Source organism: Sphaerodactylus townsendi, linkage group LG03 (assembly GCF_021028975.2).
Source record: "Sphaerodactylus townsendi isolate TG3544 linkage group LG03, MPM_Stown_v2.3, whole genome shotgun sequence".
Classification (NCBI taxonomy): domain Eukaryota; kingdom Metazoa; phylum Chordata; class Lepidosauria; order Squamata; family Sphaerodactylidae; genus Sphaerodactylus; species Sphaerodactylus townsendi.
In genome coordinates this window covers 116506711-116519219 of record NC_059427.1, presented here as the reverse complement: position 1 = coordinate 116519219, position 12509 = coordinate 116506711, and the positions used below count along the sequence as shown (strand labels likewise).

The 12509-nt window shown below is 40.4% G+C and overlaps 1 protein-coding gene across 1 annotated transcript; it reads right to left on the bottom strand.

The window, feature by feature from the left end:
* Window positions 1-2390: 2390 nt before the first annotated feature.
* LOC125430014 (cytochrome b-245 chaperone 1) lies at window positions 2391-9701 on the bottom strand. The gene is made up of 7 exons (XM_048491677.1): window positions 8673-9701; window positions 7914-8052; window positions 7261-7302; window positions 6157-6230; window positions 5282-5378; window positions 4825-4969; window positions 2391-3417 (listed from the first exon to the last, which is right to left on the bottom strand). The coding sequence occupies exons 2-7, from the start codon at window positions 7996-7998 to the stop codon at window positions 3267-3269; spliced, it is 594 nt and encodes a 197-aa protein (XP_048347634.1). The 5' UTR covers window positions 7999-8052; window positions 8673-9701; the 3' UTR covers window positions 2391-3266.
* Between the last annotated feature and the right edge of the window lie 2808 nt (window positions 9702-12509).

Sequence of the window (12509 nt, the reverse complement as noted above, 5' to 3'; positions counted from 1 at the left end):
AGATTGACTCAAGATAACCCAGTCGGGTTGCCAATATCCATGTTGGGCCTAGAATTCTCCCAGAATTACAGGTGATGATCTCTAGACATTAGATCACTTCCCCTGGAGAAAATGGCAGATTCTGATAATAGATTCTGTGGCATCGTGTCCCTGCTGGGCTCCCTGACCTCCCTAAACCCTGGACTTTCCAGGTTCCACCTCCAAATCTCCAGGAATTTTCCAACCATTGCCACCCAGTGTCCTTCTATGGCAGAGTGCCAATTTGCCGTGAGTCTCCCCAAACATTAAGAGATTTGAGAGTGAAATGTAATGAATCCCCTCTGGAATGTCATTTGTAGACTGTAGTTCTATGGTTATGTGGCTAAGATAGAAAGTACTGCATGAGGGACCTCAAGTTAGTGAATAAATTGGTCCTTTGGAGTTCAGAAGAAGAAGAGTTTGGATTTATAACCCCCCTTTCTCTCCTGTAGGAGACTCAAAGGGGCTGACAATCTCCTTGCCCTTCCCCCCTCACAACAAACACCCTGTGAGGTGGGTGGGACTGAGAGAGCTCCGAAAATAGAATTCAGATAGACTTGCTTACACATACTCATTTGTGACTTCAGAATGTTTAGTAAAAAGCTGCCAATGATTTTATCTTAAGGTCTACATTATGTATACTACTGCTATAAATTGGTGATTTAAAGGTATGTAATGATCCTGAACAAACCTTTTTAAACTGCCATTGATAACTTCTGTGCTGTGAAAAAGCTGTTCTATAAAGCCAACATACATTTGCTTCTTTCAAACATTCCTTGATATTTCCCAGGATTTTAAACACGAACCTGCATACCACAATAATTTTTATACGACTGAATACTCACCTGTGTTCGCCCACACCACTACCTTTTGTTCTTCAACTATAAATAGAATATGGACTTGGACTTTGCCTCAGGCTTTTAGGACAGAGTAGGCCATTATTCTACTTCAGTTTTTGAGCAGACAGTTTCATAAAATGTATTAAAATCCCCAATTTTGCCAGTTTAATCCTAATCCTTGAAATCCAGCTCATTTTTTGCAACAACCACACCTTTACCACATCTTCTATCTGTACTGAAGGGCCTGCCTCTAGAAGATGCCTTGCTGTTTGCACACCATCAGCTGATTTCAGAACTTATGATGAGGTAGGAAGGAAGCAGCTGGGTTCAGACATATTTTGGTCCTTATAGAACCTTAAACATTAAACACAATACCTTTGATCTGTGTCTAGAAGAGAATGAAGAGTCAGAGCTGACACAGCACAATCCAGTACAGATTAGCTTCAGTCTAAGCTTGCGGATTTCAGTGGGCTTGAACTACTGTAGCTCTGAATAACATTGCATTTGTAGGCACAGGCATAATGTGCTTCCAGTACTTTTTGCAGGAAGGCAACAGCGTGCTGTACCAGATGCATCTTCTAAACAAGAGCAGTCTTGCACAGAGCAGTAGTTGAACATTCAAACTAATAAACACTGGGTTCACAAATGACAGAACAAGATGGACAACCTATTACTGAGAGAAGGGGAAGATGAGCACAGCCAGGCACAGCGCAGCCCTGCCACCTCCCAAGAGGTTTGTGAAGGCGCAATAAGGAAAAGAGAGAGAAAACTCACCAACCCGCTGAAAGGCCCCTATGCAGCCCAATGGGCTGCACCACCTTTTTTTGCTGGCGTAATTCCACACCAGCAAAAGGTGGCATTCCTGGGCTGAAAGAAAGCTGGCCATAGGAAGCTGACTAAACTGGGCCCCATCTCTGGCACCATGTTAGTGCCCCTGCACCGGCACTGATGATAATGAAGAAGAGTTGGATTTATATTCCCCCCTTTCTCTCCTATAGGAGACTCAAAGGGGCTTACAAACTCCTCTCCCTTTCCCCCTCACAACAAACACCCTGTGAGGTAGGTGGGGCTGAGAGAGCTCCAAGAAGCTGTGACTAGCCCAAGGTCACCCAGCTGGCATGTGTTGGAGTGCACAAGCTAATGTGGTTCACCAGATAAGCTTCCACAGCTCAAGTGGCAGAGTGGGGAATCAAACCCGGTTCTCCAGGTTAGAGTACACCTGTTCTTAACCACTACACCATGATGCCACTTATGCAATGGGTTCACGCCACACCATGAGCCCTTTCATGTAATCCCTAACCCTTTCATGTAATCCCACTCAGTACTGCATTAACAGTCTTATCAGATGGGGCTGAATTCAGACAGCCCCTGATACTATTACAACTTGAATTTCCAAAGTTCCTGGAATTTTCTAAAGTTACAAATCTCAGTACTGGAGGACGTGGGGATTGATAGCTGCTAGTTAAAATATAGCAAGATGGCATTTAAACCTATTATAATCCATTTCAATACAAGAAAATGTCAGTTGCCAAATTTTAACCACCAAATTTTATATATAGTTTATATGAAAATCACAGGCTTTACAGACTTCAGCTAGAAAAGTATACAATCTTATTTCAATTCATTAGGCCCTCAATGAAATTCACAAGTACTTACAAAATGGGCTCCTATGGCATTTTCCAAAAAAATTCCTTACTTTTATTTTTTTAAGTATATACATCATAGTCAGAAGGAAAATGTGGATGTCACCAGAAAGCTCAATACTGAATAGCCAATATTGTGGACTTTAAAAAAATTAAATATTACCTTTTTATTGGCGATCAACAGTTTAAAAAAACTTAGGTGGTAGGAGTGCTCTAAAGCAAAAATTTGTTCTCAACATGTGCAGAGGTGTCTAATCCTAGACATTCTAAAGTATGTATCATGAATAGGTCAACAAAAGTGTGTCTGTCAAATCAAGATGCTTGAATGCTCTCACATAACCGGAGGTAAATGTGTATAAAACCTGAAGATGAATGTCAAACTGCCTAAAATAAACCTTTCTAGATCAATACGACTTACTGGCAATACCACTAAGTACCTTTCCTGTCTTTCCTTTTAAAAGAAGCAGAATATTTTAAAAAATAAGTTAGGCTCATAGCTATGGCCTTAAGAAAAATGACCGTACACAGGATTTATGAGAGAGTTTTCACCTACACATCATATCTTTCACATACTAAATTACAGTAGATTTCCTCCGAACAGGAGTAAAAAATGTCACTGAAGTAGTAATTACATAATGCAGTATTCAAAAGCTACTATGTGTAGGATTCCAAGCTATTGTAAATCTCTCTGCATCTTCTCTCTGCATCTATGGAAGACACCAAACTCTGAATTCAGCAAGAACTTATAGATGTTATCTTATAGGATTCAGAGAGCTTTTGTTTCCTGCACGCCAGAATCCCTGGGATCATCAACATCACTGCCATCTGTTTCACTGTTGTTCTTGGAAACTTGATAATTCGGCACTGTGTTCAGCCCAAGAAAGCTGGTAACAAGCTGAGCCACGGCTTCTACATCACTGTTGGAAAGAAACAAGGAAGAATTAATGAAGCAAGTGCTCCTCTGAAAGAAGTGTGTGCATTTTAATAAATATGAAAGCATCCAATAAAGGGGGAAATCATTCAGGATAACAAAACTGGAAAGTATTGATAAGAATCCCCTTCAATTATTAACTTATTAAGGAGTGGGGTTTTTTTTTCCTGTGACTGTTGGCCAAAGTCACAAAATTTCACCCAAGCTTCATTGACATGGCAAAAAAATTATGTAAAGGAAGTCAACTCATTCCTTTTAGCACATTGGCTTCTTAGAATTAGCTGAAAACTATACCAATTCTTCAAATGGAGAATTATGCTTATTCTCCCATGGATCTGCTGCTGAAAAACAATTCCATGCATGCTTTCATTATGGTGTATTTCCTAGGAGTCCGTTTCTGGGAACCTGCAAGGCTGTAGTTACTCAATTCAGACATCACACAAAAAACATGGTTACAGAGGTTGTTGAATGCAGATCTCTCCCACAACGACAGTTAGCTAGTTACATACCAAACCAGGGTCTAAAGTTGGCCATAATTATAGTTTCATATACTATATAAATGCATACCTCCTGGCTTGTTCCCTAATAATACCCTCCCACGCTACTGAGAGAAGGCCATGAAAACAGCATTTTGCCAGGACAATCCAAGATTGGAAAAACGGTCCATAAGCAGAATTCTGGTTTCACATACTAACCATAGTTAAAGTACATCTTAGTTCCATTCGCTACCTGATCTGAACTATAATAGCTCACACTAATCAACAGTGACTTCTAAGGCAACAACCCCTCTTGAAGATTTATTTCCTAACAACATACATAGGCAAACTAGCACAGAGATCATAAGAACAAGTCAATAACTAAAGATTTGCTAGGAATAGCTACTGATCTTTATTTATTACCACTTTAACTGTACTCATCTATTACTTTAGAAGAAATTGTTGGGGCCCAGTTTTCAGAGAACACTTCTAAAAAATGTATGTTTTCAGTAATACGAATTAAAATAAGGGAAAATATTACAGAAAATATGGCAAGTTTTTGACAGGCACTCCTATTATGAAAACACTTAGTGCCCAGGAATGGATGTTACCCAGGACTCTTGGAATGTCACCTTATGCCACAGGGTGAGTAACAAGACACATAAATGAAATACCTACCATGTAACATATGTTAATAGCTTGATAGCATATTTCCAAGATAATCTATGATGCATAAGTGGTTACCTAGAATTGATGCAACCCAAGCCATCATATACAAACTGAAAAAAACCCTTTGAAAATATACATGAAACTTCAGCAGCTTCCATAGCATCTAGAATCTTCTTGTTACATCTAGGATTCAATGCAGCTTTCTCACATATCCTTACCAATCACAGTTTAGTAAATTCATACTGTACCTTCTACAGCCCATCACTGCATTCTGAGTCAGAGGCACCGAAAGACCAGTAACAAGTCGCAGGACAACTAAGTAACCCTTCCCAAAATAACGTACTTTCTCCTCCTCTACGTTCACAGCTCGAATTTCATCCAAACGAAATACCACTACGTGGGAAAGTAGGAGATCAGGTGAACTACAGTGAAGATTCACCTAGGCAGTTCATTTTACTATCTTGCGTGAGAATCTTTTGCTCATGGTCCACCACTATGCACAATAAACTACATTTCTAGACTTTTGTCCTTGCTGTTGCCACTCCTCCCGCTAGAAGCAGAGTTATGCAAATTTGGTGAATTTATAACCTATACAAGTTATAGAATGGCACACATTTCACATTTTCTTCAGCACACAAAGAAATAGTCCCCAAAATTTTACTAATTTTTTTCCCCAACACAGTACTTTGCATTCATTTACTTTACCTTGTTCATGGCCAGCTCTTGACAGGGTCAGTAACTTTTTGTAAAGGTTAAATATCTTTAGGATAACTTTTCCTGTGTCCTTTTCAAATACAGCTTCCTGTAAAAATAATTTTTAAAAATCAGTGTAGAAATAGCTGTAAGGCAAAGGAAGAATAGTTGCTTTCAAAACGGGACATTAATGACTCCACAAACAGACACTCTATCATCCTCTTATACCAATTAACTTCAATGATCTCAGAAGTAAATGTGTAACAGCTACATAATAATAGATAATCACTATTGTCTTTTTACTGGATTATACTCTTCAGTTTGGCCCTCAGCATCTACCTGGCAGACCAACTTTGTCAAAACACCATGAGGATTAAATGGATCAGCTGTTCTTGGTAATGGAACAGGGTATTTATTTAAAATGGGCTTCTCCTTAAATAGGAGCCAAATATTTAGCATCTGTATTAAAGCTTAGTTTAGTTTAGCTTAGTCTGTGGAATGGGGGAATAACAATCCTCCCCAAGGATTGAGGAGTCAGTTTATTTTCACATGGAGCTGTCTTATACACAGTCAGGGAGCAAGCCTAAGCAAGTCTACTCAGAAGTAAGTCCGATGCTATTCAATAAGGCTTACTCCCAGGAAAGTATCTTTAGGACTTCAGCCTCAGACAGTTAGGCAGTCAAAATCAGTTTAATCTATCCCAATTCACAGTGGCTCTCCAAGGTCTCAGAGGATAAGGCATGAACATCACCTGCTGCCCAGTCCTTTTATCTAAGGATGCCAAGGAGCAAACTCAGGACTAAGCTAACATGGCACTTCAGTCTAAGCAACATTAACAGACATTTGGCTAAGGCAGCCCAAATTTCACTTTATAGTCCACTGCTTACCTCCCAGTCCTCAAGATTTTGCACAGCTACAAAAAGACAGCCAGCAATATAGAAAAGTTTCCATCCAAGGCTATCTGAATAATACACAAATATTTTGGCAATTAGAAAGATGAATCCAAAACCACATATACAGGCTCATTTTAATTATTAAGACTGCAGCCTCTTCTGTAACCTCAGATAACATAATTGAGTAGGACTTCCTGGCTTGCCAGTTCTGTCTATTACTAGAACAGAAAGATTTGGCTATTATAATCCATGCCTTGATTGCTGCTACATTATGCAACTGTAAGGTGTTCTATGCGGAGCTGCCTTTGGAGGTCACACAGAAATTTTAATCTGAAATTGTTGCTGCCTGTCTTTTGATAAGTCCTAAATTGGGGTGATATGTGCTCCAACAACTTCCTTGATTAATCATTTGTTTTAGGGCCCAATTCAAGATACAAATTTTAGTCCTGAAATCCCTCAACAGTCGGCAAGGAGAGTTCCCACGGGAATGACTGCTCTTCTAACTTCCTGTTCCTTCAGATCTAGCAGTGAAGTTCTATTCCAATGTCATCACACGTAGATACCATATTGGTGTCTACCAAGAACAGAGGATTTTTTAAAGTCACACATTATGGAACTGCCTTCCTTTGGAGATCTGTCCGGCTGTGTCACGTGTAACATGCACCTTTCATACGAATGATACTTCTCTTCTGTCAGACTTTTAATGATATCTAATGTTTATGTAAGATTAAGAATTTGAGCAATGTTTATTGATATCGTTTCTGCATTTCAAACAGCTTTGAAAGGAATCTAGAAATTTCATATTTAAAGTTTATATTCAGGTTATTAGACTATCAGTATTATAAACACACACTATGCTGATGAAGGGCACACAGCATGTCCTGCAGATCAGAAAATGAATTTTCAGAGACACAACAAGTATCTTCATTCCAAGCCAGACCATGTTTATTACTAATCTCTAAAACCCTTTCATTATGGTAACTCTGCAAGCCATGATTTTAGTAGCAAAACACAGCCTCCTTGTCTGGATGTGGAAAGGGCTGTACAAGTTCTAGTGAGTTCTAATGAAAAGTACCAAATGAAGTTACTGAATTTTACCAGAGCTGTAGTAAGCAGCAGCCAAGCCCACAGAGGAGATTCCTAGAAAGAGGACAGAAATGTAAACTCACTATGTAACTTCAGCTATTTATAAAAATCACCAACATCATCTAACTTTGACAAAACATAAAGCTTTGTTGGGCCTTTCTACTATTCAACTTCATTCCATTTCAAAGAATAGATCCCTTCCTCCTCCTATTGTATTGTACTGTATTATTCGATTTGCATACCGCCCTCCCCCAAAGGGCTCAGGGCGGTGAACAACAACAGTATAATACATCAGTAACAAAGAAATATTGTTTGACGAAGTCTATATGTACAACACAACACAATGACTGTTAAGGGAAATCAATCCCAGTGCAAAATAAACGTATCAAAACATTAGTTACATCTTGAAATATAAAATATCTCTTGTATAGATCCAAGAAGTTCCTCAGCCATTTTTCTGTTACAAGTCAAGTTCATTATATTCAATTAGTTAACCTGTACTATAACATCCCCTAAACAGAGAAAAATAAAATTTCTTAAAGAAACTTCTGAAACAGTCATCATTCTCAGAAACAATAGTGAGGGTTGTTGAGGGAAAATATATATATTTATACTTAAATAAAAAGGAGATCCATTAAAAATACATACAAGGATTGTAGTCTTACCTACAAGGAGAGACCATGATCTGATACCAGGTGACCTTTTTAAATGAAGAACATTGTTTGAATTGGTTTCAGCCAGCATATACATTTTCAGAGACAAGAGGGGGAATCCACAGAGCCCAACTGCGTTCACAAAAGCCACCTACAGAAGGATGGAGAGAAAAAATGTCCACTGATGCATTGCTTCCAGAGCTTTCCCATTTTTCCTTAAGATTTTTCCTTAATATGCTTCACATCCTGAAATCTAACTATATACCAGATTCTACCAGCGTATTAGGTGCTGACCAATGCAAAGTGCTGACAATCAAATGTATGTACTTTAAAACAGAAACTGCACCTTTAGCATCTGCCTAAGGCTAAGCAAACACTAAATTTCAAATCATGGCTTTTCTAGACAGTAAATTTCAGTTTCATAAAATGAAATAATAGCATAACAAGTAAATGCCTTGCCACCTTTCTCCCCTACTGGGGAGGGGGGTGGGACCCTACTGCACAAGCAATGTTTAATTATAGTGTGGAAAAAAGGAAGTCATATTAACATTTCCCGCCTTGTGCATCTTATAGCTAACAAAGAATATTTGGAAAAGTAAAGGGTCAAAGGGTGTGGTCCTCCCTTATACAGCAGCCCAGATAATTCCCCCCATCCCACATCATCTTCCAATGGGGGAGGGAGCTCTGTCCTCTCTCCCCGCACATATTTTAGCCGCGTTTTTTAGAGGACTTCTCTCAGTTTCTTCTCCTCCCCCCACCTTCCAAACTTACCTAAGTTATCCTTTTCCAGACACCTTGGGAGAGGGGAGCGATGCTTCAATGATAATAATACACTTAAAGCAGAGGTCCTTCCTTCACACTCAACCATAGAGTTTTTCAAAAGTAGTTCCAGAGTTCCAAGGAGGGGGGAAACCAAGGGGGGAGAAATAAGCTTGCTTTACAATGTCATTTCCGCTTCCGACTGTATGTTTCTCACGCGGGGCAAGAGTTATAAAGGGCTACATAAATGTTTTACGGAGAAAGAAATCCACAAGCACCGCCTGGATGCACCTGCTTCCTCCTTGGAATAGGAAGGGGCTTGTGTGTGAGTGTCAGGGTGGGCGGCGAGGCAGCAGGATGGTCAGAAGTTGATATCTAATATATACAATCGATGTCCAGTTCATCAATAAAGTCTAAACGTTTTGGGAGACAGACCAGCCGGCCTCACACTTGCAAAGGAAAGAGGTGTAGTTGAACGGATTGCACCGCTTCGGACTGCGCGTGGAGGCTCACCGCTGAGAAAGTGCCGTTATGTTCCTGATGTGCAGGCAGAAAACCGGCGTAGCAAGCAACGAGAATTCCTCAAGCCGTCACGTCACAATGTATTTTTTTATGCAAATCAGAGACGGTTCCCCCTGGAACCTGGAGTGGTCCATAAGGGCGGGGTCCTTATGGACTTTGTTTTCAAAGTCTGTGTAGCAGGTAGAGGTTTATCAAGTCTGCATCTTCATGGAAGGGGAAAGAATGCTGATCTAGCGCATGAGCTCGTTTTGTAGCTCGTTTTCTGCATTCTACGGTAGGGGGCATTGACGCGGCACTTTCACTTTCGCAGCCTGTCTGCATTGCTACTTTCTGCATTGCTACTTTCCCCAAGCATCGACGTCCACGGGAAAGGGAACAACTGGCAGGGGGAGGGGGTGTAGTGACCATTTCGAAGAACTGCAACAAAAGGAAACTTCCGAACCTGCCTTCTTAACCTGAGGCATGCTGCAACACGCACGGACGCGCAGACTGAATCATTCAGTCTGCAGCCGTCGCCAACTATCACTATTTCCCTGCATGTTGATCAGCCATATTTGGTTTGGGCATCTCAATTATTCCTCTTGGGGATGGCGGGGAATTAGTCTTCATAGGACACTATTGGAACGTGGCTGTCTTCGTCATCAAAAAGCGTCTGATTTCGTAATAATAGGGTTTTTAAACCAAAAGCAAAGATGTCGCTTGAACTAAGCAAGGAGAATAGCAATCAAAGCTATTTTGCTTTTTCAGGTAGCAGAAGGAAATGCAGAAACGCACAGTGTACTAAAACGAACGACAAGAATGCCCACTTGAAATAATCGGAGAGGCACGATGTACAACCCTCCATTGGATGTAATAGATTCCAGGAATGACAATTGATTTGCGCGCTCACGATTTGAAAACATTAAAGCACACAAAAGTTATAACGAAAAGACGGAAGGGGTTTTGGGAAACCTGGGTCTGGAATACCAGCTGGCAAAATGGACTTCTGGGCTCATTAGACTGCTCTGGACCTTGAATTAAAATCCGTACTGTAGAATGATAGGACTAAAGGCTGTGCTCTGGGACTGGAGTGACAGCCCCCAGAGTGGAATGCAACCAAAGTGCTCTGGAACAGGAATGACTGAACACTTCTGCTATGCCCAGGGGCCTTCATTTCAGATGATTAATCATGCTTAACTACATTAGTGCAAAGACCTGCTCTAGATTTTTTCAGGAAGAATCTTTCCTGTTTGTGGCTGGTTTATGTGTATTATATGTATATGAAAACATATCTTGACATAAACAATTTAAAAGGTAAATACAATTAGTAGATTGTTAAACCTATCCTAAAAAGCAAAATGAGCATTAACAAACTAGGCAATAAATAATCTCAAGTGTGTCCCAGTGCAGGAAAGTTATCTGGTTGGGGGGGGGAGGGGAGGAAGGAGCTCCATATTCTTGGTGCCACTGCTGAAAAGCCCTGTCTCTAGTGGCCACCCATTAGACTTCAGAAGGTGTAGCCTACACATGTTAGTGCAGAGGGTGGATCCAAAAGCATGCCTCAGCTTCAAACCTTTCAAGGTAATGCCAAACACCTAACATAAGCTGAATACCTATCACCCTATCACATAGATTCCAAAAATAACAGTACTTCTCTGGGCTTGATCAGACCATCCAGTATAGAGTATTGAACTAGGGTCTGAAAGATCCTGGTTTGGATCTGACTATGCCATGAAGCTCGCTGGGTGTCCTTGGGCAAACGTACTGCCAGTTTGGCCTAACAGGATTGTTGCTTGGTGCCCTTGAGTCACACTCTCAAGCTGGTTTAATGGAGGACAGCCTGGATAGGAGGACAATGTTGTAAATTTTTTGGGTCCCCATTGGCGGGGGTGGGGGAGTGATGGTATAAATATCTAAATTAAAAAAACAAAATTTCAGTTAAGGCTATAAGGTATAGAAATAGTCTCCTGGCACCACCTTCTGGAATTGTGGTGGGAAGACAAACAGCTTATTTTAGCCCCTGTTTAAGCTCTTAACCACATAAAAAATAGCCTGTTCTATCGGAAGAGTGATCCCATGGTAACTGGTCATAAATGGATACATGGACAATGAAGCCACAAAAGGCAAATGAAGAAATACTAATATAAATACAAATCCTTATGTGGGACATCAAGCATCCGTTATATGGAACATCAAACGTCCTTATGTGGCACATCAGACATCCAGGGATCTGGCAACTCTTTGTGAAAGAGTAATCTGAAATGTTAGATCAAAGGCTAGAGATATTGTGATGATCTGCTCCAATTTTTGTGATGATTTTAAAAAATCAAAAGCAAATGTTAAATAAGTTTTTGTTTTGGCTTACGCAGAGCAAATGATGGAGAACAATAAACTCATTAAAACCTTCAACAATACATTAAAACTCATGAATGTTTGTCCCATGTCCTCTAATTCTACCCCATGCTCTGAATAGGATATATATCTTATAATCGAAGCATTATTTATAACAAGTTGCTATCCAAGATAAATATATTAGTGACTGGCTAGAGTAAGAATGGAGTCACTGCAAAAGACAGTAATGCCAGGAAAAGTTGAAGGCAGCAGAAAAAGAGGAAGACCCAACATGAGATGGATTCAGTCAGTCAAGACGTACCGACCTGCAGTTTGCATGGCCTGAGCAAGGCTGTTAAGGATAGGACGTGGGGAATGAGAGGGGTGCACGTCATTAGTTCATAGGGCCGTGGAAGCAACTTGAGGGCACTTAACACGCATGGAAAGGCCAGAAGGTAAGACGAGTTTAATTAAAAAAAACCAAGGCTCATTCCGCACATGCAGAATAATGCACTTTCAAACTGCTTTCAGTGCTCTTTGAAGCTGTGCGGAATAGCAAAATCCACTTGCAAACAGTTGTGAAAGTGGTTTGAAAACGCATTATTTTGCGTGTGCGGAAGGGGCCGATAAACAATAGTGTTATGGCTAATGGAGCCTATATTGTTTAATTTATAGTTTGTATTTTGTCCGTGTGCTTCATCTGTTGTTGCTTTATTTATATTGTGCACTGCCCAGAGCCCTTCGGGGGAGGGGCGGTATAGAAAACTAATTATAAATAAATAAATAATGAAGCTGTAAGTAAGATTTACAAGACCACGGCCACTCAGCCCGGAAAACCCACAACAACCAAGCTGTAAGTAGTTTATGTGTATTTTAAATGGAATATAATCTTGGAGAATGGCTTTCCTCGGAGCATCATCTGCTTCTTTTTTTCGGAAACACCGCATGGTGATTGAAGATATCGCCTGCCATTCGCTTCTCTTCCGCGGGGAGGCGCTGTCTCCCCCACTTCCACCA